General features: G+C 50.5%; 2 protein-coding genes across 4 annotated transcripts; both read right to left on the minus strand.

The window, feature by feature from the left end:
- Nucleotides 1-283: 283 nt before the first annotated feature.
- Nucleotides 284-16,713, minus strand: GNG12 (G protein subunit gamma 12). 3 transcript variants are annotated; one of them, XM_062497313.1, is made up of 4 exons: nt 16,652-16,713; nt 9,694-9,751; nt 1,248-1,447; nt 284-746 (listed from the first exon to the last, which is right to left on the minus strand). In XM_062497313.1, the coding sequence occupies exons 3-4, from the start codon at nt 1,341-1,343 to the stop codon at nt 621-623; spliced, it is 222 nt and encodes a 73-aa protein (XP_062353297.1). In that variant the 5' UTR covers nt 1,344-1,447; nt 9,694-9,751; nt 16,652-16,713; the 3' UTR covers nt 284-620. The 3 variants fall into 3 exon arrangements, with proteins under 3 accessions (XP_062353297.1, XP_062353296.1, XP_062353298.1); XM_062497312.1 differs by having other exon boundaries at nt 1,248-1,364; nt 16,652-16,699; XM_062497314.1 differs by lacking the exon at nt 9,694-9,751 and having other exon boundaries at nt 16,652-16,682.
- A 9,254-nt stretch (nt 16,714-25,967) lies between these two features.
- On the minus strand, nt 25,968-26,564 carry DIRAS3 (DIRAS family GTPase 3). The gene has a single exon (XM_062497530.1). It carries the CDS (start codon nt 26,562-26,564, stop codon nt 25,968-25,970), a length of 597 nt encoding a protein of 198 aa, XP_062353514.1.
- Nucleotides 26,565-27,590: the final 1,026 nt, after the last annotated feature.

Below are 27,590 nucleotides of genomic sequence, written 5' to 3' on the forward strand. Positions count from 1 at the left end.
AGCGGGATCCAAGTCAGAAATTCTGTTTTTTCAACTCTTGGAAAGCAGGGAAAGCATCTCTGATTCCCAACTCTATCTTTTAAAAGCTCTGGGAAGAGAGGCCAGAGGGAGGAAGGCTGAGGCACAGCTCCCTGGAGCTCCCCAGCAGCTGCTACAATCATTTTGCAAGGTAGTTTTTGCTAGAAAATGCACTTTTAAGCGTGCCTGTGCACAAACAGGTGCTGCCAGCACAGGCACAAACCCCCACCCCCCCCCCCCCCCCAAAAAAAAAAAAAATCCACAATTTTAAAAAATGTAAACCCAGTGATTTCATCAGGTCTCTACAGCTTTGCTTTTTATCTGCAAAGCTCAGGCAACTTTGGTCGTGTTGGAGTTGGCAAATGCCACCAGGACCCCCCATGCAGAGACCCTGGAGCCCATTCCCTTGGGCAGGAAAGACAGGGATTCAGTCAGGAAAATCCTAATAGAGCCAGAGATCAGCAGGAATGCCTTGGGAAGCTCAGGGAATGGTCTGTACAGGGTCAGGGAGCAGCCACGGGGTGCAGGTACCTGGGGGAGTGGTGGTGCTTGGTCAGCCCAGCTGGGCTGGCAGGGGCTGGGCAGGAGGAGCTGCCCCTCTCCTATAACAAAATGCAGGTTTTCTTGTCCTTGAAAGGGTTCTCAGAAGCTGGAATTCCCATGAGCAAGGGATCCTTCTTGGCGTGCTCCTCACAGTACAGCATGAGGTCTGCAGAGGCTTTGGACACCTGAGGGGGAAAATCAGCATCAAATGGGGTTTTCCATGGAAATGGGATCAAAATGCTGAGGGCTGTGAGGGAGCCAGGTGGGATGGGAGAGGTGCTGGGGATGGATGGACTCATTCTGCAGGGCTCTGTCTGCTGGTTTGATCACAGGGAATGAAGGAAAGGATGGAGCCCGGTGCTCTCTGGTTGTGACACCAGGAAAAGGCTCCTGCAGGACACTGAAAACAAACAGGAGGGGCTCCAAAATCATTCCAGAGGAGTTTTTATCTCTCCTGGAGTGACAGGACAAGGGGGAATGGCTTCCCACTGCCAGAGGGCAGGGCTGGGTGGGATACTGGGCCAGAAGAAGTGGATTTATTTGGATTTGTTGAGCTTTGAGAGTGGGAAACGCTGAGCTGTGGGTGCACAAAAACACAAAACACACACACTCTGTTATCTCACTGTCCTACAGCTGGGAGGGAGAAAAAAAAAAGAGAAGGAGGTGGAAGAAGGCTGTGCTCCCACCTTTATCCTCTCTATGGAGGCTTCTATCCTGAGCTGCTGCACGGTCCTGCGGGCCTGGGTGATGTTGTTGGTCGTGGTGGCTGTTTTGCCAGACATTTTCAGTGGAGGAGGGAAGTTCTGCTTGGAAAGACAGGGGGTTGTTATTCCAGAAGGCAGCACAGCACCTTGAACAGCTTTTACACAGAGGCGTCCACTGCACACTGCAAAAAGTGATTTTTAAAAATTGTTATTATTATATCAAACAGGAGCAATCAATTAAAAAAAAAAAAAGAAACAAAAACACAACTCTGGAAGTAAAACACGATCCAAAGAAAAGCAGGGAGCTGCCGTGGAGGTTTCTGAGCCCGTGGCACAGCTTTGGCCACTTGATCTCTCCATCTGCAGCTTCCCCCTGGAATTCCAGGGTGTGCTGGAAAGCCACAAATTCCCTGCGAGCTGCACCGAGGAAGGGGACAAAATCCTGAGCCCACCAGAGAGTGAAAGCAAGGAGTGAGCCAGGATGGAATCCCAGGATATCGAGGCTGGAAAAGCTCTGAGACCATCGAGTCCAACCTTCCCCAGCACTGCCAAGGCCACCCCTGCCCCGTGTCCCCAAGTGCCACATCCACAGGGATTTTAAATCCCTCCAGGGATGGGGACTCCGCCACTGCCCTGGGCAGCTGTGCCAGGGTTGGAAAACCATTTCTGGGGAGAAATAACATCCCTGGCACAGGCTGATCCCTGGCTGGTTCTCTGCCTGGGACAGTGGGAGGTGTCCCTGCCATGGCAGGGGGTGGCACTGGATGGGTTTTAAGTTCTCTCCCAACCAAACCAGTCTGGGATTCCAAATGATTCCAGTCTGCAGGAATCCAAAGAGCTCAGGCCAGCCCTGCCCTTGTCCCTGTGCTGTATCCCAGCCTCCAGCAGGACCCTGCTTGCTCTGCACAGCTCCAGGAGGATGAGTGGAGCTGGCTTTGGATCCCTCCTGGCTCTGCAGTGACCCAAGGCAGCTCTGTGACCTTTCTGGGCAGGACTCAGGTTTCTGTCACCCAGCCTGGCAGCAGAGCTGTTTTCCAGCTGCTGCTTGTGCCAGCCCAGCAAGATGGGAGCAGCATTATCCTGCTCCGAGTCCTGGTTTTGAGGGGACTTTCCTTGGAACAGCTTTGGGCAGAGCAATTCCCCAAGGGACAGGAAATGCCTGCGCAGGCACAGGAGGAGGGACATTCACTCCTCATATTTGGTGACACTAAAATCTTATTTCCTGCAGTAAACAGCAAGAGCGTCCTCCTGAAGATCCGTGGATGCTCCAAGCCCCATCCAGCCTGGCCTTGGACACTCCCAGGGATCCAGGAGCAGCCACAGCAAATCTGGGAATTCTATTCCAGCCCCTCCCCACCCTCCCAGCCAGGAATTCCTTCCCAAAAATCCCACCCCAATCTCCCCTTTTCCCAATTTAAAGCCATTCCCTGCATCCTGTCTCTCCATCCCTTGTTCCCAGTCCCTCTCCAGCTCCTCTGGAGCCCCTTTAGATGAAAAATGAGTCTTCCAAGCAGGAAAAATGAATTTTCCAATCAGTAAACTCCAACAGGCACTGCCAGAACTGCTGGGCTCGACAGGGACTCTGCCCATGTGCTCCAACCTGGGGAGCCCCAAACCCATCATCCCTGGGACAACAAGGAGCTGTTTCACACGGACACAAAAGCACAAACGGAGCCCAGATTCCCAGCCCAGTCCCTGCACTTTTCCCTTACAACATTCAAAAACCTGCAGTGTGAAAAACCCAATGCAAAGCAATTTATTTCTATCCAGTAATGAAAGCAGCTCTGAGATGACAGTTCAGGAGCTGCTGATTCCTGTAATTTTAGCACTTAAAAAAAAAAAAGTCAAAAAAGTTGCAAAATTAAAAGGCAAACCATTATCCTCTCATTTAACTGGGGAAAGGCCATGCTCAGCCTTCCCTCCCAGCCCCAAACCCCCTTTTGCCACTGGAGCTGTTTGATTCTCTGATCCCTTCCCACCCTACATGGATTGACCTCCTTAGGAAAGTTCCAGTGCTTATTTTCCCAGCTGCTTAGCTTTGTTAATAAATGAGATGTTTGGGGGAAAAAAAACAAACAAAAACAACAACAACAACAACAAAACAAACAACAAAACAACCCAAACCATAAGATTTGAAAATTAAATTGCTGCATTTACCCATCTCCAAACAAACACGAGCTTTAATAGCCCTCCTAAGATTACTAAATCTCTTCTACAGGGAGATTTACAGCAACTAGGTCAGCTCCCAATAAATCTGTTTTCCTTCCCAGTTCCTGGCAACGGATCCGAGCTGCTGCAGCCATGGGATTTCTCACAGGGCACCCTGGACTTGACAAAACTCCCCAGATTTCAACTGGAGGTGTCAGAATTTTGCAGAACTTGGAGGTTCAGAGCCCTGGGCAGGGTTTTCTGGGGTAGGAGGATCTCCCAGGAGAAGAAGTTGCTCCCTGAAGAAAAGAACCCTCAGTTGGAGAGGGCACGGCTCTGATTTCTAGGAAATGATCCCTCATGCTCACCAGGGAGCTCTGGGCCAAAAGGAGCCCTGAGATCTTCCCTCATCCCAACATTTCTCTTTGGGATCTCTCGTGTCCCAGCACTCACAGTCACAACTCCTTCGGTGCCAAATCCACCCAGAAATAAATTTTCAAGAAGTTTTTCCATTCACCACCTAAAACAAAACACGGTTGGTGATCCAGGTCAGGCTGGACAGGGCTTGGAGCCACCTGGGATAGCAGAAAGGTTTCCCTGCCCATGGTAGGGGTGGCACTGGATGGGCTTTAAGGTCCTTTCCAGCCCAAACCATTCCGGGATTTTCTGGTGTGATCTCAAGCACGAGGGGGTTCCCTGCAGGAACACGTGGGGACAACCTCGGTGCTCTGGGTGTGACAAAGCTGAGCAGGGACCCAGGGTGGTGGTGACAGAGATTCCCAAACCCCAGAGCAGCTGCAGGCAACTCTCCCTTGGGTCTGACTCAGAGCCTAAAACGAGACAAAAGGATCAGACCCAGAACAGCCTCCCCTGGCCAGCACCCCTGCCATGGCAGGGACACCTTCCATTGTCCCAGGCTGCTCCAACCTGACCTGGGACCCTCCCAGGGAAGAATTTCTTTCTCATTTACCCATTAAAAACAGAGGAAGATTCCCACCAGCTGCACTTTGCCAGGGAAAGACAAAAACACAGGAAACTTCCAGTGCATTTCCTGCAACCACACACCTGCACTTTTTTATTTCCTGAAATACCAGCAGGCAGGTGCAGCTGCCCCTGTTCCACAGAAAAACCCTATTTTTTCAGGCCTTGCCCTATTTTTTTCCTCAGGCTTTAGGTAAGGAGGTTGCCATGCAGCAGATCCCAGATCCGCCTGGGCTGGCTGCCAAACTCCAGCTCCAGTGGGATAATTAAACTCTGGACTGTCTTATTTACTCTTTTAGGTGCAGGACTTGTGAAGCACCTGCTGAGTGAAAGGTAATTAAATCAGCACTGCTAAAGCAGGGCTGGGAATCTGCTGGAAATCCCAGCAGCTCTGCCTGGAAAACAGCTCCCAGTTTGCTCCAGTTATGCAAAGCCAGTTGGTACTGGAGCAGCAAAGCCTGGCTGGCAGCAGGAGAAAAGGATCAAAGGTGTCTTGTAACTGTTTCTTTTGGGGGAAAAAAAAATAGGAGATTTTGAGGTGAATAACTCAAAACTTGGATCAGCAGAGCAGGTTGGTCAAAACACAAACCAACACCAGTGACAGGAACAGCACCTTCCAGTGTAGCACCCCACCAGACTCTGCTTTCCCAGCCCCTGGTTTTCCAGGGCTGCCTGCAGGGATCTGAAGTTACAGCTGATCTGCAAATTCAGGTTTCATTTGCTCTCCCTCTCCAGTGTCTTCGGAGCCCTGCAGTGGAGGACAGGGAGCAGAGAGGTGGAAAATCCTCTGTGCCAAACTCGCCAAGGAAAGGGCAGGAAGAGGACACGGGGTGTTCCCAACGTTCCCAGAGCCCCTGTTCCCCCTGGTTTGGGTGCCCTGCACACTCTGCAGGATGGGAGGGAGCACCCCAGGAAATTCCTGCTGCTGCTGTAGGCAATTTATGCTGGAGCAGCTCCAGCCTGGGAATGTTTGGATGCTGCTGCCCCATAAACCAGAAACAATCACCACCATGGGAATGATCCCACTTTGCTTCAAAAGACAGGAATGGGGGGAAAAGAGGGAAACAAGCAGCTGGACAAGTTCAGAGCTGCTGCTCCCAGCCCTGAGTTAAAGGTTTCAGTGATTCCACCACAAGTGCTGCAGGTTTCCAAGTGCCACCATTCCCAGTTCTGCAAATTCCCTGGTGTTTGCTGGCAGAGTTTGAAGCTGGATCTGGTTTGTCACCACCACTAACACAGGCTCTGATTGCTGCTTCACAGCCCTGCCTGCAAAACCATCCCTCTCCCTCTTCCCTGGCATCATTTCATCCCACTGCCCTCAGCTAGGACCCTGCAAACAGTTTGGGAATGACACCAGCAAACCCCAAATCCCAAACCCAGCTGCCTCCTCTTAGCGACTCACACTCCCCAGAGCTCACAGGAATAAAAAGAATAAAATTTTGCTTCTGAAAATGCAAGGATTTGCCAGGCAGGACGGTGTTGGGAGGAGGAAGAGGGGATGCATGGAATGGCATCAGACTGAGTTGAATCCTTATGGAAAACAGGGAAAAAGAGCCACAGCAGCCCCTGGAGGGGTGGCACAAGCAGGGTTGATGCCAGAGCCCGGGCTGACCCACACATCCCAGTGCCAGGGGCAGGGCAGGGTGTGGGGTGAGGTGTCCATGGATCCTGAGGGATCTGCACGTGCTGCTTTCCCAGCAGCTCTGTGGGACTGTGGCTGGTTGGGACATGAATGCTGGAGGTTGGTTTTCCTTTCCAGGGCACCCTTGGGAGCTCGGGAGCAGGTTTGTCATGACTTGCAGAACCTGAAAATGCTCCAAGTCCAAGCCAGGAGGCCACTGCTGGCATGAGAGGTGGGGGCAGGAATGAACAACTCAGTTCTGAGCAATGTACAAACTCCACACCAAGCATCACAACGTCTCTGGAACTGTGATATTCCCTGGTCTGGATTTTGGATTTTCTTCCCTCCAAGGGTAAGAATCTGTTGGAGGAGTCTCAGTGTGCCTGGCTCAAGGTGCTGCAGAGGATTTGGGGACCCAGTGAGAGCTGATGTGTCCCCCCAAACCCTGCATGCCCCAGAGCACAGCAGCATCCAGCAGAAAGGAGCATCCAAGGGAAGGAAAGAACATCCAAGGGAAGGAGCATCCAAGGGAAGGAAAGAACATCCAAGGGAAGGAAAGGAGCATCCAAGGGAAGGAAAGGAGCATCCAAGGGAAGGAGAGAACATCCAAGGGAAAGAAAGGAACATCCAAAGGAAGGAAAGGAGCACCCAAGGGGAGCAAAGGAGCACCCAAGGGAAGGAAAGAACACCCAAAGGAAAGGAGCATCCATGGGATGCCTCAGCCCACCTGAAACCCAAATGGCCTTTGGGGGCTGCTTCTCCCCCAGGGGCTGAAGGAGGTGCAAGGATTTTGGAAAGGATTTGGGAAGCCTGGATGCTTATTCAGAGTGGGAAAAGAGCGGGAAGGGCTGGTGTGGAGAGGGACCAGCCCTGAGCTGCCCCTGCAGCACCTCTGGGAACGCTGCTCCTTCCCATCCCCACGTCCAAAGCAAACACTGCCCAGCTCTCCATGAGGATCCTGCAGCACTTGGCACCCACTGTCCCCTCCTGTCCCCCACTGTCCCTTCATTAGGGAGCCCTGGAACGAGGCAGGCACATCCCACACTGCTCCTGCTCTAACCAGCTGTCCTGCTGGGAGAAGGAAGGAGATTCCAGCCCAGCAGCCCCATCCTGGCAGGCCAGAGCTGCTCCCTGCTCAGGATGTGCAGCCCAGCCTGGTTTTTCCAGCCCAAGGGAAAGCCCAGGGCTCTGCTGGCCCAGTGTGGGGCCGTGCTGACACCCAGTGGAAGAACCAGAGCTGGAATCTTTTCCTTCTGCCATAAAGAATGGGAAATAAAAAATGAACCTGGGCAGCAGGAGAACACCGGGGTCCTGCCCTCAGCTAGCAAAATGAACTGAGGGGAAAGGAAAACAGGGATTGGAGGTGATTTTGGGTCGTTTCTGTTTTCATGGTGCTTTTGTCCCATCCCTAGAAGGGTCCAAGGCCAGGCTGGAGCAGCCTGGGACAGTGGGAGGTGTCCCTGCCATGGCAGGGGTGGCCCTGGGTGGGATTTAAGCTCCCTCCCAACCCCAGTGCTCTGGGATTTCACCATCCTTATTCCCCACACAACGAGCAGAGAGACAAGTGGTGCAATATTCCACAGAATTCCCACTCCTGCACTTGGCAGGCTGAACACAACATCCACAGTGCAAACTTCCCAGGAAAAATGGCAGCAGGGATCATCCATGAGCTCCCTGCTCCCATCATGGGGAACCAGGAGGATTTTTCCACACCTACCCCACACCCAGCTGTGAGCAAGCAGCTCCCTGGTTCCTGACAGGTGAGAAGGGCTGGATTTTTAAATAGGGCTGGATTTTAAACACGACTGGATTTTTAAATAGGGCTGGATTTTTAAATAGGACTGGATTTTAAACACGACTGGATTTTTAAGCAAGACTGGATTTTAAACAGGACTGGGTTTTAAAACAGGACTGGGTTTTAAAAACGACTGGATTTTAAAACAGGACTGGATTTTTAAGCAGGTCTGGATTTTAAAGCAGGTCTGGATTTTTAAAGCAGGACTGGATTTTAAACTGGAGTGAATTTTTAATCACGCCTGGATTTTTAAACTGGACTGGATTTTTAAACAGGACTCAGGTGAGATTTACAGTTGGGTTTGGTGAAAGAAAGCAAGATCCTCCCCCAAAGATCACACTCTGGAAAAGGAAAGCTGAAACATCTGGCAGCTGCAGGACTTGCAGTGGTTTTTGGGGAAAATGGGGATTCTCTGGGATGCTGAAGGGACTGGGGGAGCTCAGGCAGCTCAGATTTTAAACCAAATTTTCCAGCAGAAAAGGTCCAGCAAAGCCCAACTCTGCTCCCATCCTCCTCTTGGAGGAAGGGCAGGAGCCAGGGCTGGATGAGAAATGGGAATTCTGGCCATGCAGATCCAGCTGGTTTGCACAGGGTAAACTGTCAGTACAAACAGAGAATAAAATAAAAACCCCTAAAAGCACAGAACATCCATTTGTGATGTTTCCTCATTCAGAGAATTTACACTTGAGAGTAGTGAGAGGTTCTACACTAGACGTCTTTCTTTTTTTAATGATAAATAATGCTGCCAGTGTCTTAATTGGGGATTAAAATCTTTAATGATGTGAAATGAAAAGAAACAGAGAACTCCCAAGATCTTCAACTGGACTTGGGGCTCTGGGTGTTTAATTAAGGCTGTGTTCCTTCATAACCTCCACTTCATAAATTATTCCAGCACCATCCTGCTGATCAAACCTGGGCTGCAGCTCCCTTTGATTTTCAAAGTCAGCCTCCACTGTGGGATTCTGTCAAACCCAAGGTACATTCTGGGAAAGCGGAAAAACCTGCTTTTGTTTCCCTCTGTGTTTCTTCAGACTTCACTTTTTGTATCTTCAGCACACACATGAAAAGTGACTTTTTAGATCAAGGTTACTTTGAAAAACATCTGAGCAGTGCTCTTGTAGACATCAGCCTGAAGTCACTGGAAAAGGCAATGAACTGCAGGGCATTTTCTCCACAGAAATTTCCTTTTCCTCCCCACAGGGCACTGCCCAGCTCATTCCCACAGGGAAAGAGGGGAAAACTCCAAAGAGACATTTGCAAAGAGACTTTCAGCTGGATCAAAATCAGGCTGCAAAGCAGGAGAGGGCTGTGCTGAAAGCTCCAGCCTGGCCCCAGGTTATGTGGCCTTCAGCAGATTCTTTTGTCTAGCACAGATAAAGCTGAGGAGGCGGGCAGGAGATGCTCTGGGAGAGCTCCAAGGGGCTCAGCTCCAAAAACTGGGAAGGTGGGAAGGATTTCACCACCCGCATGGCTTCAGGAATTTATCAAAGTGCCTATTTTTAAGGATGGGGGGAATATAGAGTAATTTGTTGTTTGTTTTTTTTGTGTTTGTTTGTTTGGTTTTTTTTGGATGGTCAAACAAAATACACGTAGCACAGCAAATACAGAAATAATGAAGATTTGCAGGCTGGTCCTTCCTAATCAGGGGAATAAAAAAGGAAAAGCTTAATTTCTGTGGGAAAAGCAGGGTTTTTTTGCCCCCTAAATTCAACCCAAAAGCAGTCAGGCAGTTAAAGGAATGAGGTGAAAAGTGTCAGCAATCCTGCCAAGGACTTTATATTTGTTCTGTTCCAGAGTAAGATTAAATCACCAGGGTTTGGGACCTGTCCTGCTGCTTTGTATTTTGCATGAAAGAAAAGAACCAGAGTGGACTGGAAACTCACCTACATAGGCAGACTTGCTCCCTGTCCAGCTTGCCTTGATTTTATCAGTGTAATGATCCTGAAACAAGAATAAAATAAAAATTATAAGGATTTCACAGTGCAAGAAAGCCAAAGCTATGGGGGTTAGCACTTGTGGTTTAATGCTAATCACAAAAACAGTATTTTGAGATTGGAAAATGTACCTCAAACTTGGAGCAGCCTGGGATAGTGGAAGGTGTTCCTGCCCATGGCAGGGGGTGGGACTGGATGGGATTTAAGGTCCTTTCCAACCCAAAGCATTCCAGGATTAATTTGTCTGTCCCTGGAGGCTCAGAGCTGTCAGCCTGCAGTGATGTGTTCTCACAGCTGGGTTTAAATCACTGCCTGAACAAATCTGAGAGCTCACATTCCCTATGGAGGCCTCACACACCCAGAAAGAAACCTGGAATTTTATCAGTCCTCATATCCTGGAGCCCCTCCAGGCCCTGCCAGGGGCTCTGAGCTCTCCCTGGAGCCTTCTCCTCTCCAGGTGAGTACCCCCAGCTCTGGGAGGGTGATGGAAACCATCAGGAGATGGGAATTCTGTGAGAGCTGCAGCAGGGAGTGCATTTACCAGTGAAATCACCCCTTTCCCCTTTCCTTTCCTTTCCTTTCCTTTCCTTTCCTTTCCTTTCCTTTCCTTTCCTTTCCTTTCCTTTCCTTTCCTTTCCTTTCCTTTCCTTTCCTTTCCTTCTTTCCTTTTCCCTTTCCTTTTTCCTTTCCTTTCCTTTCCTTTCCTTTCCTTTCCTTTCCTTTCCTTTCCTTTCCTTTCCTTTCCTTTCCTTTCCTTTCCTTTCCTTTCCTTTCCTTTCCTTTCCTTTCCTTTCCTCTCACACACAGATGTGCAAACAGATGTGCCATCCTCTAACTCCTCCTCATCCAACAGCCACTGGCGGTGCCTGTGCTCCCCTTCCCTGGAATTCCCAGTGTGGAACTGGGATCAGGGCATTTCCTTTGGAATGAATCCAACCTCCAGTTGCCAAGGGCTGGTGGCACCAAGCCCTGGAGCTGCTCCATGCCCAGCCAAGGAGCAACCACAGGGCTGGAAAAAGCCACAACCATCCCATTCCCTCATTCCCAAAGAACAAGGAGGTGAAAATCCACCTGAAATTCCCAAGGGATGGTGTTGGGTAAGATGAAGATTTGATAGAAATGTCTTACAGATATACATGTACGTATAACAGAAAGATTTTTCAATGTGGAATTTGAAGAAGGAATAGAAATTATAGTAAGTTTTGATATAGAAGAAAAGAATTGTTGAGTTAGTCTTATTGGATAATTAAGCTAAAGGGTAAAATGAGTTGGAAGGGCGTTTTATGACTTAGAGCAAAGGATAAATTTACTTTAAACAAAATATGTCTTTACTAAGTAAAAAGATTTTTACAGGCAAACAAAACCGCCATGTTGCAAGTAGAAAGAAAGGTTTTGAAACTTTTTACTGCAAGAAAACTGAAAAACAACTTCTAGTTCAAATTGTAACATATTAACTTTTTGTGACTGGAATACAGTGACATGGATATGGTGATGTTACCATAGGTAACAGTGAAAGTATTGATTGGTTGTTATGTTTTAAGATGCTCTGCGATGAAAAATATTTCATGTATTGTAACCAGAACTAGAGTTGGCTCTAAAGCTGTGGGCTGGGCTCTTGTTAAACACGACCCGTGAATTGCTGCATCATCTGAATACAATAAACAGAATTTAAAGAGCAACCTGAAGTCCCACACCCTCGTTTTTGGCTCTTACAGGATGGTCCTGAGCAAGGCAGGCAACGGGCAGCATTCCCAATATCATCACACCCCACTTCCCGTGCTGGAAACGGGATCACACTTTTTAATAAAGTGCTGGTCAAATCATTGTGTGGAGGAGGGAAATAAATCGTGTTAAGGACAGTCTGCCTTGCCACAGTCCTTGTCCCTGTGCCAGGCTTGTCCTGTCCACATCCAGCAAGGAAACCAAAATAAATAAATGTGACACGTAACCTCCTCCACGGACGTGTGACCGCTGCACAAAATCAGAGTTTGAATGGAAAAGCTGCTGCTCTGCTTATCTGTGCAATGTCCCAGTCTGCTCACACCCCCTGGAAACCGTCAGGGAGAAAGAAGAAAAATTTTTAAATTGACTTGTGCATCCTGAGGGAGATGAAAACAGAGTCAAAACAACCACGGAGCACATGGAATGGTTTGGGTTGGGAGAGACCTTCAGGGATCAGCCAGTCCAACCCCATCTTTAATGCATCTGAGAAGTAATTCTGGCTCTGGGGCCACACTGATATTCCTGCCTAATCAAAGCTCCTATCAAACCAGTCATAAAAACCCACAAACCCAGCATTGCTGGCATAGTTTGAGGCTGGTGTAATGCACCCCCTGCAAAATCCTCCACTCAGAGGCCAGGCCGTGCTGGGGAAGGAATAAATCAGGGAAGGGCACGTGGGCTGAGGAAATTCCACAGCTGGATGGGTCCCAGTCCCTCTGGCCAAGGCTGGCAGCACCAGCCAGGTTCTCCTGCACTGCAGGAGTTCCAGTTCCAGCTGGAGCATCCCTGCTTTGCAGGAGGAATCCCTTGCAAGTTATGCAGCAGGAATCCCTTGCAAGTTTTGCAGCAACATAAACCAGATTTAGCTGGGGAAAGGAATGGTACTTCTCCCAAAAAAGTCAGGGACACTTTCTGCTTATCCCAGCTCCAAGCTTAGATCAAAACCCCCTTTAGATCAAAGCCACAAACAGAGCTGAAAATGTAATTTGGGATCTGCTCAAAATTATTCACAGTGACCAAAGAATCACAGAATGGTCTGGGCTGGGAAGGAGCTCAAAGTTCAGCTCACCCCAATGCCCCTGCCATGGGCAGGGACACCTCCCACTGTCCCAGGTGCTCCAACCCCAATGTGCAGCCTGGCCTTGGGCACTGCCAGGGATCCAGGGACAGCCACAGCTGCTCTGGGCACCCTGGGCCAGGGCCTGCCCATGCTCACAGGGAGGAATTTATCCCTAATGTCTCATCCAAACCTGCTCTATTTTTCCCTTTCTATGATAACCACCAGCCCCTGATGTTTCCCCGGTTCAGGCAGCAAGGGCCGGGTCCCAGAACATCCCCTTGGCATTCTCTTGGAAACTGGGAGGGAGAATTTTCTCTCCTCAGTTTAAATCACCAGAAAACCACCTGGTTATGTGCTCTGGGGAAGGTTGGGCACAAGGAAAACCCTCATTTAGATGGGAAAACCAGACAAAATCTCCCCCGTGTGCTCCTGCTGGCGCTGCACAGGGAATGGTTCTGGAGAGGGTGATGGCACAGAGCAGCTGAGCACAGCCCAGATCAGGGCAGCAGCCTGGGAATGCAGCCTGGGAATTCAGTCCCTTCCCAGAAGGACTAAGATGGGCTTTTCCACCTCCAAAGCCTCTGGAGGATAACAGCAAAGAGATAAATGCCGAGGGATAACAGCAGAGAGCCAGAGCTCGGAGCTGCTGCTGCTGTGTATCGGAGCAGAGGAAAGCTTGGATCACACATCCCGAAGCAAAACGTGCCAAAAAGTCACCTGTCCCTGCACAGCAGGTTTGGAAAGACACGGGAGAAGGGATGGGAAGACAAAGGGGGTAAACAAATGGGGAGCAAGGCTGGTTCCTGCCTGAGCTGAGGCGAATGTTTAAACAAGGAGCTGATCCCAGCGGCCACATCCTGCCGGCCTCAGCTGCTGCAGGACAAATAATCCTCAGCACACACTTCTTTCCCTTTCCCTCCTCCCTCTGGAGCTCCATCACATGCCAAGACGCTGATACGGACACAGGAAGTTGAATATAAACACATTGCCTGTTTTACCAAATATTCAAAGGAACACAACTAAAAATACTCAGCCGCTGGTGTCCAGGAACATCCCAAAGCCGTGATCCACCCCCAGCCACGCTGCCTGGGGCTCCAGGGAAATGGGATTTGGGCTACACTGAACCCCAGGCCTCAGATTTCGTGGAATCCCAACTGGTTGGAGTTAGAAGGGATTTTAAAGCTCATCTTGTTCTGTTCCCCTGCCATGGGCAGGGACACCTTCCACTGTCCCAGGCTGCACCAACCTGGCCTTGGGCACTGCCAGGGATCCAGGGGCAGCCACAGCTGCTCTGGGCACCCTGTGCCAGGGCCTTTCACCCTCCCAGGGAACAATTCCTGCCCAATATCCCATCCAGCCCTTCCCTCTGGCAGTGGGAAGCCATTCCCTGTGTCCTGTCCCTCCATGCCCTGTAACAAGTCTCTCTCCATCTTTCCTGCAGCTCCTTCAGGTCCTGCAAGGCTACAAAGGGATCACCCCAAAGCTTCTCCTCTCCTGGTGAACATTCCCAGCTCTGCCAGCTTTTCCTCCCAGCAGAGCTGCTCCATCTCTCTGACCATCCTGGTGCCTCCTCTGGACTCCCTCCAACAGCTCCAGGTCCTCCCTCTCCTGGGAGGCAGCTCTGCAGGGGTGTCACCAAAGATCCAGGAGTGGATCCTCTCCTTCCCAGGGACAGCTGGCTGGAAAGGGCTTCAGCAGCTCCACAGCAAGGAATGCTACATCCCCTGGGAATTCCAGATCGCTCAGAGCCATGTGCCTGTCCAGGGGATGGATGCACCCCCACTGCTCCCCCCCCACCTTCCTGCTTCCACCTCCCTTCCTAAAATCCCATGGAGAATCCCAGCACAACCCAGTCACCCTGAGGACTTCTGCCACGGCCTCTGCTCTTTCTCATCAATCCTTGCAATATATAGAATGGAAAAGTTCTGCTTGTGTCACCCGTGTTGTCTCACCCTTCCAAATTCCCCCCCAGGCTATTCCTGAGAGCAGAAATTATGTGGGTCCAAGAGCTCCCAACACTGAGTGCAGGATGAACACTGAGGTTTGGAAAAATGAGCCCCAGCTGTGTAATACTGCAAAATTCACCAAACAGCTGCACGATTCCAGCAGTGCAGGAATCCCAAGAGTCACCAAACATCTGCAGCTCCCAAGAAAAAGTGAGTCCATGGCAACTTTCAAGAACTTGGGGTGTTCCATCCCAATTCATGGAGTTTCACTCCAATTCCTGCTCCTGCACAGGGATATTTCTGTGCCAGGACACAGGCAGTCTTCCCATGGTTTGTGTAAGCACAGAGGGAGTTGCAGCAATTCAGTCCTCCCTGGAATACGGCTCCATGGCTTGGCCAAGGCTGTGCTGGGGTTTCCCTTGATAACTGTAAACCTCTGGAAATTATTCCCTCTGCCCCCTGCAGTGATCTCTGCTCTGGCAAAGGGGACAAAGGGAAAGGGTGGAGGATTAAAAACTTACCATATTTAAAACTTATCATATTGCCAAAGAAACACTATATTTGAAATAAAAAGTATCTAAAACCTACTCAGTAATTTAACACCAGCAAGACTGCTGCCTGGGAGCCCAAGAAACTCCTCCAGGATAACAGGAGAATCTCATCTTTCAAGGAAAAATCCTCCAGCATCTGGGTGATTATGAAATTAGCTCACCCCCAGCATCAGCCCATTCATTGTTCCTCTCTGGAACTGATTGCTCCTTGATTAGAGATATCCCAAATGCTGCAGTGCATCCCATGCTGGGATGAAACAGGGGATTGAGGAGTCATTAACTCCACACTAATGCCTCAATCTCATTTAGTGCCACTGAGCAGCACACAACCCTGCCACTGTCCACTACTCACCCTTTACTCCCAGAACTGTATTTCTAAAGCAATTCACACCCCAGACAAACACACACAAGTAACACGGCCCTGATCCTGTGGGTTCTAAGCCAATCAAAACACCGGGTAATCACCTGGCACATTGCTGGGAATTCCATCTGATGTGCCACACTAATTAAACCACAGAATCACGGAATATCCCGAGCTGGAAGGGACCCACAAGGATCATCAAGTCCAGCTCCTGGCCCTACACAGGACAATCCCAAAATCTCACCCTGTGCCTTGGGACCATTCCCTGGGGATCTGTGTGCACCACCCTCTGCAAGAAGAACCTTTCCCAAAATCCAACCTAAACCCCTCCTGGCACAGCTCCAGCTCCTTCCTAAAAATAACACCAGGCTAAAATCACAATATACACTCAAAAACCTCTTTCCCTGCTCCCAAAAAACGAAAGAATTTACTCTTGGAATAGAGACAGCAATTTAAAAGTTACTAAAGGAACTAAAAAGTTCCAGGAGTTGAACTCGATGATCCGTGTGGGTCCCTTCCAGCTCAGGATGTTCTGCAATTCCATGATTCCAAGCAAACTTATTACTGCAACAGGGCGTGTAATCTCAGTATCAACACGAAACCTCCTGGAATAATGACGCTTCCCCACTAATTAACCTCCTTCCCACACTCATCCCACAGCTCCCCGCACGTGGGAAACTTCCTCCGTCAAGCAGAGCTCCGTGATTCCAAGGAAAACCCGTGGCCTGGCGGATGGGAATACTAAAATTGGGAAAATTTAAAGGATTTAGCTGGAAGCTGGGGCGGCCTCTGTGTAGTTGGAGCTGCCAGCTCTGAGTGTCCATGGGGAAGGTCTGGAGGGAAGGAGACAGGAAGGAGAAGGAAAGGAAGAAAAAACTGCCTGGTTTAGAATTATCTTTGCCTAATTAAGCAGATTACTTTTTACATAATTAAGCAGATTTTTGCCTCATTCCCGTGCCACACGCCACTTGTTGAACCACATCGCTGCCTCCCGCCGGGAATGCTCCTCAGCACGACAAAAAAATTAAAATAAAAAAAATTTTAAAAACCCCCAAAACCTTTCAAACCAACCCCAAAAGCAGCCAGGCACCGCTCGGGCCCGGCCCGCCCCGCCAGGCCCGGTAGCTCAAGGGGCCGGGCTGGCGCTCCCCGCTGTCCCCGCTGTCCCCGGAGGGCTGTCCCGGGCAGCAGAGCTCGCTGTTCCCGCTGGGATCCCCCCCTGTCCCTGTCCCTGTCCCTGTCCCGATCCCGGGATCCCGGGACTCACCGAGCGCCGCTCCCGGTGTCTCCACGGGCGACCGGAGCGGGAGCTCAGGCCACGCCCACCGCGTCAAGCCCCGCCCATCTCCCCACAAGCCACGCCCTCCACAGGTCGCGCCCACCCTCCCGGCTTCCGTTGGGGGCGTGTCCATGGTTTAGGAATGGGCGGGGCCAGGTGCGGGATCCCAAATCCGTGCAGAATTCCACAGCCAAATCCGGTTTGTCCTGCTCCCGAGCGGAGACGCAGCCGTGGCCCTGGTGTTTGGGAAGGGGTTGAGAGACAAGCGTGCGGCCGAGGGATCGGAGCACCCGCTGTGCTGCGGGGTGGTGGTGGTGGTAGAGAATCCGGAGGGATGGAAGGGTTGGGATATCGATATCCTGGGAGTTTTGGGATTAAAGGTTGTGGCGGTCGCCAGGGAGGGGCGGATCTGGTTTTTGCAAAGGCTTGTCCGCTGCCAGAACGAGTTCGGCGTGCCTGTGCTTGTGGGGCTTTGATCCTGGGATCACCTGGGAATGCATTTGTCTCCAGAGGCAGGGGAGGGTGTGGATTTAAACTTAAATATGGGTTCCTGCCTGGGAGCTGCAGGAGGGAGAAGGGTTGGAAAATCAGGGTGGGGAGGCCCTGGCACAGTTTATCCAGAGCAGCTGTGGCTGCCCCTGGATCCCTGGGGTGTCCCAGGCCAGGTTGGACATTGGGGTTGGATCGCCTGGGACAGTGGGAGGTGTCCCTGCCATGGCAGGGGTGGCACTGGATGGGATTTGAGGTCCCTCCCAACTCCATCCAGTCTGGAATTCTATGAGATTCCAGGAAAACTGTGGAAGATGCTGCGCTCATCCCCCAATCGCCACCTCTGCCTGAGTGTGTCCCCATGGAGCATCCCTGCCCTGAGAGCACCAGGAAAACCCTCCTTGCTCTCTCCCATGGTTTTGCCCGATGCCAGCACAGGCGGGTCGCTGCTGTCCCTGGCACTGCCAGGCTGTCCCGGCTCCAGCCTGTCTCCACAGCAGCTTTTCTGGGAGAGGGGATGGGATCACCAGTCTGCTCGGCTCCTCTTTACTGCGCTTCTAGCTGGGAACGCAGGGATGCGCAGGAGAACCTTGTCCTACATTATACCCCGACACAAAAAAAACCAAACAAACAAAAAAAAAAAAAAAAACACCAAAAAAAAAACCAGAAACAACCCAGACAAAACCTTTAGGAAGATAAAAGATAAGGAATTCCTCATTCGATTCCTAATTAAAAATACAGGAATCCAGTTTTCCCCAAGTGTGGCCGGCAGGCAGGAGGGAAGCGTTGCCCTCTCGTGGGCTAAAGCAGCAGCTTCCCACCATTCAGCCCTGGCCGAGAGCTTCCTTAGGCAGCGTTAATTAACTACCTGTGGCCTCACAGTGCAGCACTCCCAGGTGAGCAGCCCCTGACTCGAGCAGGAGCTCGTCGGGGTTCCATGGAGCTTGTCGGGGATTCCAGGTGCTTTGCTGGGGCTCCTATCCCATTCCAGCCAGTTTGCCACGGAGCACACACTGGGTAGGCACCCTGGGGCATGAACCGGGCACACTGGGATGCGCACTGGACACACGCTGGGAGGGCACACTGATTTGAACTTCGTATTTTCTCTATTAAACATTTATTTTCCTTTCCACCAGGGGCAGGATAAAGACTCAGCAAGAGGGGGTCTCTTGTTTTTCCATCCTTTTTTTTCCCTCCCAGACATTCACCCAGTGGATGTCTCCCCTTTGCCTGAAGGCAGGACTGAGTTCTTTGGATCCTGGTCATACAAGCACGGGTTTCCCTTTCTCCTAAAAACACAAATAAATATGTAAATGTTTATTATTGTTGTTGTTATTATTGTTTGTTGTTGTTGTTTTTATTAATAGTGTGTAGTAATAGTATAGATCAGGGCACTCACTCTTAGATATTTGGAAGGAATTCTTGCCTTTGAGGGTCTGGCACAGGTGCCTAGAAAAGCTGTGGCTGCCCCTGGATTTTTGGAAGTGTCCCAGGCCAGGTTAGACACTGGGGCTTTGACAGTGGAAGGTGTCCCTGCCTTGGCAGGGGTGACACTGGATGGGTTTTGAGATCCCTCCCAGACCACACCAGTCTGGAGGTGAGATACTTGAAGGGACTTAGAGCAGTATCCAGGGTGGAATCCTGTCCCCCACCACCATTTTTCTCTGTGAACTCTCGTTATTTCCTGCGTAACGAGGTTCAGAGTTCAGCCACGGGCTGCTGCAGTGCCCAGCCTGGGAGGTTTTGCAGCAGCTCTGCTCTCAGGGTGCACTTTGGTCAGAGAAAGCAAAGCCAGATTTCTTCTGCCCGTTTGACAGTGCAGCTTCTTCCCACCTTGGATGCTCTGTATCACTTTCCAGGCTGGTGGGGGATTCACTGAATGAGCTTGGGGGGCTTTCCCAGAAGGATCATGGAAGTATCTGATGCTGGAGAAAATGAGCCACACCACTCCCAGCCTCAACGATCCTGGCAGGAGCAGGGAAAGCAGAAAAGCTCAATCAATTCTTGGACAAAATCATCAAAATTATACCGTGTTCCCTCTCAAAACCCAGTGATTTTATTATTATTATTATTTTTTTTCCTCAGGATCTGTGCAGAACAGGAATTTTGACTTGGTTTTCCCAGGATCATTGCAGAATGGGAGTTTTGCCTTGGTGGCTTCACTGAGCTTGTATTTAACCAGAAATGCAGAGAAAAAAAGATCCTGGAATGAGCTGGGAGCAGGTGGGGGCTTTCTGCTGGTTAAAGGCTGGTGTGGAGTGGAGGTTGTTGTCCTGGGTGCTCCCAGCAGTGCTGAGATTATCCCTGAGCACAGAGACCAGGGTGACAGCCACAAAAGGGACTTCATAAACAAAGCCCAGAACCAGCCCCCAGGAATATGATCCGAACCTCCCCAGTGCTAATTTTCCCTTATCGTGTATTCCTTCCACAGAGGAACCCCTTAAATCCCTGTCTCACTTAAATCCCCATCCCTGGGCTGCTGGACACAGCCTGTCCTGGAAAAGGCTGTCCAACAGGAGCACGTGTGATCAACAGTACCATTTTGGACACCCCCAGGAAGAGCCTTGCTAAGGCTGTTTTGAGCAATCATTAATGCAACAAAAATTATTAAACACCAAATATCCTTGTGTTCCACAGAACAAACACCAGCCACCCTTCAGCATCCTCCTTCTTGGATGTAAAGACTTATTTTTCCATTAAAAATTAACCAAATGAATCAATGCCTGGAATTATGTATGTGGAAATGAGTAATTTCTTACAATTCATTGAAATATTTCCTATTTTTGAGCCATATTCTGGCTCATCTTTCCAAATAATTACAAAACCAGCCAGTCTCCCCTAGTTCCAGCTTGGCCAGCTGGTAAAGCATCTGACAGCAGAAGTGGCTAAAACAATCTGAGCATGAACATTCCCTTATTTATTAATTTTCTTCCCTATTTTTGGGCTTTATGTTGTTGAAATGACACGTCAGGACCGCCCAGGGACAGACGTGGGTGCTGCAGCTGAGGTGTGCTCCTCCCCAGGGGCACAAGGAGTACATTCCATTGTTCCCTCACCTCCATGTCAATCCCAGCAGGTCCATATGGACCCGTGAAGGGCTGGACGTGGGTGCAGGCTGGGATCTGCTCCATTCCTGCTCGAGGGATGCTCCAAGCAGTCAGGAGGATGTGGGCAGCAGGATGTGGGCAGCCAGCGCTGGCAGAAGGAGTCTTTTCATCACTCCCATCCCAGATGAGACCTTGGTCTTGATCCAAGGGCTCCATGTGATGGATGGGTTTTTCCCTCCAAGGAGGGATTTTCACTGCCTGGGTGTGAGCAGCTCATCCTTCACCCACGGGCAGCCTGAGGCAGATAATGGGATGCAGGGGTTGGAGGAAAACATGTAGGAACAAAGGAAAACTTAACGTAGGAGAGAAGAGATTTTGTATCCCCATCCTTAGATATTTTTAGTCTGAAAGGCACAAATGCATCACTGATCTATCAAAGGAGAGCTCCCTGCTGCTCTCCATATCAGAGGCTTCAGAGCAGTGTTCTGCCTGTTTTGAAGGAGGTACCTGTGGGTACCTATAGCCAGGTGTAGCAAAACCACATCCCTTTAGTGGAGGAGACATCACAGGCAGGGACAGCTTCCACTGTCCCAGGCTGCTCCACACCCCAGTGTCCAGCCTGGCCTTGGACACTTCCAGGGATCCAGGGGCAGCCACAGCTGCTCTGGGCACCCTGTGCCGGGGCATCACCACCGTCACAGGGAGGAATTTCTTCCTAATCTCCCATCTAAACCAGCCCTTCTTCAGTTTAAGTACAACCCCCCTTGTGAAAAGCCCCTCTCACAGCAGATCACCTGCATTTACCTTCTGCTCAAGGCTTGGAGCAAGTTCTTAACACAGGCTGCCAAGAAAGAGATGGGTTCAGGTGGGACCCCCCCTTCCCACCTGGATAAGAGCTGAGGGCAACAGGAGGAGCAGTTGGGATGGTTGGGTTGGAAGACTCTGCTTCTGTGCTAATCCAGGAAAACACAAAAATTCCTTTCCCTCTAGTTTTCAGACTTGCTGGAAGTGTGAAGAGGACAAAGAGCAGCAGATGGGATGGAGGCAGCAGCTGAAGCCAGACCCTGTTCCAGTGCCCAGCTATGCAGGCAAATTTTGGCTCCGCCACCACAGGACTGTGAACAAACCCAACCGAGCCACAGCAATGCTGGGTTCCCCTCCTTGCTCTGCTCTTCCCTCCTTCTTGCATTTTGAAATGTACTCCCATCTAATAGGATTTTATGTCATCATTTTTCCCCGAAGTGGGAAAAAAGGAAACAATTAGGGGTGGCAGGTCTATCCTGGCACGCAACAACACCATTAAGCAGGAGGCTGCTACGCTGCTGTTGGTCTGGAGCCTCTTTAGCATTTTCAGTAGCTCTCCAAAGCTTTTGAAGTCCCTAATTTACGCCACAGACACTGCAGAGGAGGCAGGCAATGATTAGATGAGCTTTTACTCTTCTGGAGTGCGCCGGGTACCTCGTGGCTACGGACCCTGCATATAAAGCAATATTGCTTATTATTCCGAGCTGTTTGTTCCATTAATCATGAGCCTGCTTTGCTCTGGGAAGAGGAATTGGAATACAGCAGTATTCTGTCTGCTTGTTTTTAAAATACATGTGTGGGTGGACACTCCAGCTACTGCTCACATTTTTCTCTCACAAGAAGAGCTGTTCGTGATTCTCCTCCCCAGTGTTTTCTCCTGACACTGATTTTGTTCGTCGAACTCGGGAAGGGAACTGCCTCAAGCCTGTCAATGACTGTTGTATGGAAATAAGGAGTACTAACTGAGAAATGCTTGAAATTCAGCGTGGCAGAGAGGAAAATAATTTCTTCATGGAAAGGGGTGGTCAGGCTGGACATTGGAATGGCTCCACTCGGTGGAGTGCCCGTCCAAGGAAGGGCTGGAGATGACACTCAGTGCTCTGGGCTGGGTGACAAAGTGGGGACTGGGCACAGACTGGACTTCATGATCTTGGAGGGCTTTTCCAACCTCAGTGATTCCACGATTCTGTGACTCAGTTCAACGTCACCCACTGCCCTCACAGTCCCAGCCTTTACCAGCCACCCAGGCAACAGTGAGTCTGGGGACTCCTTCAGGATATCCTAAAAGGAATTTTCAGAGACAAATGTGTTCAGCTCATGAACCCAAGAAGACACTATGGAGGCATTAAAAGCAACTCAACAAGTTGTGTCAGCATCTTCTATGACCTTGTCTCACCACATCTGACCTCGTGAAGAGCCTTCCAGAAAACCAGAGAGTTCTGGGGTAGAACAAAATAAAAAAGGGAATAAAACAACCAATTTGACAATTACTACTGAGTTCCCATCCAGCTCTCCAGACATGGACAATGTGTCAGGGCACGTCTCCAAGCTGAAAGGTTTACAGGATGCATAAACAGCTCCATAAAAGACATGTTGTCACCAGGTCCTGGAAAAGCACTGCTGGAAACAGCAGGTAAGGCAGAGCTGTCTTCATTGCTGACAGATGGCTTCACCTCAATGTCCTTCATCAAAAGATCAACTGAAAAACTACAGGTCTGTTACTTTTCTAAACTGCACTTATTCAATCCTTCCAATATATACCCTCACTGCAAAACACAGCCTCCACCCCAATGAAATGGATCCCCCTTCCCATAAGAACAATAGATTGCATGCACACAAACCAGCTTTGTTCAGTTCATATGGAAACAGCCAACTATGTAATTTATTTATTAATACAGTTTTAATTCACAGTACAAATGAGCTGCACACACAAGACATGGATTATTCACAGAGCATGAAAGGCAGACACAGCAGGTGTCACTTGTCCCCCATCTGGTTTGGGTTTCTAAACTGGGACACCCCCAGGAGCACCCCAGCATCTCCATTGCCACACAGTCTTAGTTCCACGGCAACCAAAGGAAGCTTTGAATCATGGAATTGTTTAGGTTGGAAAAGTCCACCAAGACCATCCAGTTGAATCATTCCCCCAGCACTGCCAAGGCCACCCCTGCCCCGTGTCCCCAGGTGCCACATCCACACAGCTTTTAAATCCCTCTAGGGATGGGGACTCCACCCCTGCCCTGGGCAGGCCTTCCAATGTCCAGCCACCCTTTCCATGAAGAAATTCCTGCTGATGTCCAACCTGAGTCTCCCCTGGCCCAGCCTGAGGCCGTTCCCTCTGCTCCTGTCCCTGCTCCCTGGGAGCAGATCCCAAATCCCCCCCGCGGCTGTCCCCTTCTGTCACACAGCTGTGCAGTGCCAGAAATTCCCCCTGAGCCTCCTTTTGTCCAGGCTGAGCCCCTTTCCAGCTCCCTCAGAGATTCTCCAGGGTGCAGGAACGCCTGAGCCTGTTTTGTCCCAATGAATTGTTGCTCTGACAGATCGCAGTCCTTGGAGACCTCCGCACCCCGCACAGGGAACACACAGCAGTGCTAATGACACATTCCAGAACATCCTGGCTGTGTGAGTAATTGCAGATCCTTTGCACAGGCATCTCCATGAAGGCAGTGGGAGTTGGAGAGACATTATTAGGTCTCCTGACATTTTAAAAAGGCTTAGACAGAAAACGTCTTCGAGGGGTTTCAAAGACTGCACTGGAACTGAAATAGTTTTTGTAATAACAACCAAACAACCCATGAAGAGCTTCGTGTAACTGCTTGGACACGAGAGGGAAGAGGGAGAAAATCCCTGCACAAAGTCAGAGAGGAGAAAGGAAGGGTTATGTCCAAGCAAAGCAATCAGGGCTGTTCCCACAGCCCCCTGAGTGCCCCAGGAGAGGTCACACACAGGGGACGACAGCAGCCAGCACCACAGGTCCAGCACTGGGAGCCTGGGGGGGTCCCTTCTCCAATAAGGAAAATCAGGAGGAGAGCCTCTGTGCTGATTTTGGCAAGTGAGCATAACCTCTTCGACAGCTCCAAACCCTCCTGCAGAAGCTGGGTTTCTGAAATCATAAGTAATATGCTTTTCTGCTGGAGCAAATGGTCTGAGAGCTCTAGAGGAGACTGGGACAAAGTCCCCTGGCACACATGGAGCCATCTGACCTCATGAGTGTGTAGGGACAGCCTAAGGAGACTGGAAAAGCAGCTCAGGGACAGCGCAGGAGACAAGGGAGCACCAGGTGCCAAGAGTTGTTCAAATGTCATATGTTCATATGGATTGATGGGTTTGTGTATTAGGCCCTTCTACAGCACCTTCCATTGAAACTCAGATTGGTTGGGGTTGGGAGGGACCTTAAAGCTCATCCCATTCCACACCTGACATGGGCAGGGACACCTTCCATTATCCCAGATTGCTCCAAGCCCCAATGCCTTGGGCTTGGACACTTCCAGGGATCCAGGGGCAGCCACAGCTTCTGCAGGAATTCCAGTGCCAGGGCCTACCCACCCTCACAGGGAGGAATTTATCCCATCCATCCCTGCCCTCTGGCATTGGGAAGCCATTCCCCCTTGTATCCCCTGGCTCTCCAGGTTCCCGTACTTCTCACAGGCTCCCCTCAGGTCATTCTTGACACAGATACTTTCGCAGTAAGAGCCTGAAAATCTCCAGCACCTCCTGTTCCATATTGTGTTAACTTCCCTAGAAAAGTGCTATAAAAAGCAGCAATTCCTCTCCTCCCGTGTCTCATGTGTCAAGACCTCGTTGCTGTGTAAAAATCAAACCTATGGTGCAACACTGAGGTCTCACAGTTTTCTGCTTGGGCTGAAACACACCCCAAACAGGAGACAGAATCATGGAATCATTTAGCTTTGAAAAGCCCTCCAAGACCGTGGAGTTCAACTGTTCCCCAGCACTGACCCACATCCACACAGCTTTTAAATCCCTCCAGTCCCTTCACTCACATGAAGTGTCTGCTAAAAGTTCTCATCAGGGAGAGGTTTGCTTCCAGGTGTAGGTACTCCTTCCCCAGACAGTGTTATCTGAACTGACTCGTCCAAGGTCTCAACTAAACCCTGGGTAACTTGGATGGAGAGAGGAAAATAAATATCTAATAGAATTCCAGGAAGGCTGGGAAAAGGAGCTTCAGACAGCAAAACCAGAGGGGTGGTATCAAGGAAAAGATAACCAGAACTTAGAACCTCCCAGTTACCTTCATGAGGAGGCAGCTCCTGCTCAAGGATACCAAGGATCACTCCTGGACTGGGAGTGAGAGCACGTGGAATCTCCTGCCTCGGTGAACAGAGGGAGTCAGAGTAAAGCAGGAATGAAAGCCTGATTTTATGCAGATACAGCTGTAATCACTCCCAGAACTGCACAAGTCTCAGGAATTGCAGAGCACACAGGAAAACTTTACTTCTGCCATGCAAAAACTACAGCTTTGGTGGGCAAGTCAGTCTGTCCATCAAAAATGTAGGCACCCAGAGCCACACACATGTTCATTTTTAGAGCAAATGCCTCACTTTGTTAGAGATTTGTTCTGGTCAATAGATTCCTGAAAACAATTTAACTCTACACATTGTAGATGATTTCCTCTGACTTAACAGGCTGGAGATACTTAAAAACTGGCATGTACTCACAAGAAAGAAAGGTTTGTTCTGACAGACTTTTTTCCTTTGGAAAACTTCTTACATTGAAAACTTCTAGTCACAGGTAATTGCTAACATGGAACATTTATTGCTTTAAAAAAAATAAACATGCAGAAGCCATCCTCCTTAAAAACAACACATACAATTACCCAGTGGGGATTTTGGAGGAAAGCAACAACCCAGCGAGGTGTGGATTCCTCCAAAATCTCCAGCAGAAATGTATTTTCTGCGGGAGTCCACGCTCCAGCTGTGCCGTGCAGCAAGTCCAGCCAAAGGCAGTCACATAACAGAGCATTTGCCTTGCAGTTTATCTTTCTTTTTCTGCTGTTTGGATTTCTTTCCATCCACCTGGAGACTGATAGTTCTCCTCTGCTCCAGATTCAAGAGCTCCTGGAAGAGCTCCTGCACGTTGTAGTTCATTTTGGCTGACGTCTCCATGAAGGCACACTTCCACTTGCTGGCCAGCGCTTGCCCCTCGCTGGCATCCAGCTCCCTCTGCGTGTCGTCACTTTTGTTCCCCACCAACATTATCGGGATTTTCTGGATGTCGCCTTTGATCTGGCAGATCTCATCGAAGATGGGGTGAAGATCTTCCATGGATTGCCTGCTGGTGACGGAGTACACCAAGATGAAGGCATGCCCTTTGGAGATGGAGAGCCGCTGCATGGCAGGGAACTGATGGCTGCCCGTGGTGTCCGTGATCTGCAGGGTGCAGATGCTCTTGTCACAGCTGATCACCTGCCGGTACGTGTCCTCGATGGTGGGGATATAGGTTTCCCTGAAAGTGCCCCTTACAAAGCGCAGGACCAGGGAGCTTTTGCCGACCCCCGCTGCCCCGAACACCACCACCCTGTAATCATTGCTCTGCTCGGGCATGTTCGCTGTGCCGAGACGTCAGGGGAGGTTTTCGCCCAAAAAAGCCCGAGTTCCACCAAGTTTACACACCCCTATGCAGAGGTGGGCTGCGGAGAGGGAGGCGGAAAGGGCGCGTGATTGAAATCGGCAATTAATCAACAATTCCCATCCTTTACCCTTGAAATAAACCACTACTCCTCCCTACCCCGAGCCATGCAGCCCATGCACGTTTAACGCTACGAGGAGAGAATAAGAATTCACCTGCAGCCATCAGCTCCACCGAGAAGCGAAAACGGGGCTGAAATCACCCGGCAGCCGCGGGGAAGAGGGGCTCCGGCTGCAGGGAAGCCGGGCTCCAGCCCCCGGCCAAGCCGAGCTCCAGCCCCCGGGAAGGCGGTTCCAGCCCCCGGGAAGCGGCACCACCCTCGCCCGGAGCGCCGGGAAGGGGAGGCTCCGTGCCTCCGTAAATCCAGCCTTCCATTCAAGCGCCCAGTGCAAATAAATAAACAGATAATGAGCGCAACCTGAATTAAAGCCGCTGCAGCCGAGGTCTGCTGCTCCATCCCTCGCTCCGCGCACTGAGGCGAGGCTCGCCCTCCCTCGGCTCCCCGCACCGCAGACCCCCAGAGGTGCCGGGCTCTGCCGTCTTTCATCCACCCTGAGCATCCTCCAGCTTTAATTTAGGGCTGGCTTAGTTTAAAAACTTCATAATGCGGGTCAGGTTTTCGCCCCCACTGACATTACGCGGGGCAGGGTATGCCACCGAGCCCTGGGGCCACGGCCGGCAAGGTCCACTCGGGACCTTATCTGTGAATTCCCTTCCAATTTGGGATACTCTGTGAATCCACTGTTTGGTTTTCTCATTCACACCGCCGGACGAACACAGACTAGCTGTGTGTCACAATCACAAGTCGTATTTCTCCTCGTTTATTAGGAATTTCCCGCAGCGCAGTCTCTCCAAACGCCCTCATGCGGGGACACCGGAGCTCGCACCACCCGGTCCCTCACAGGGGCGGTCGGCCGCGAGTCCCCGCTGTTCCACCTCCG

Source organism: Cinclus cinclus, chromosome 8 (genome assembly GCF_963662255.1).
Source record: "Cinclus cinclus chromosome 8, bCinCin1.1, whole genome shotgun sequence".
NCBI classification, from domain to species: Eukaryota; Metazoa; Chordata; class Aves; order Passeriformes; family Cinclidae; genus Cinclus; species Cinclus cinclus.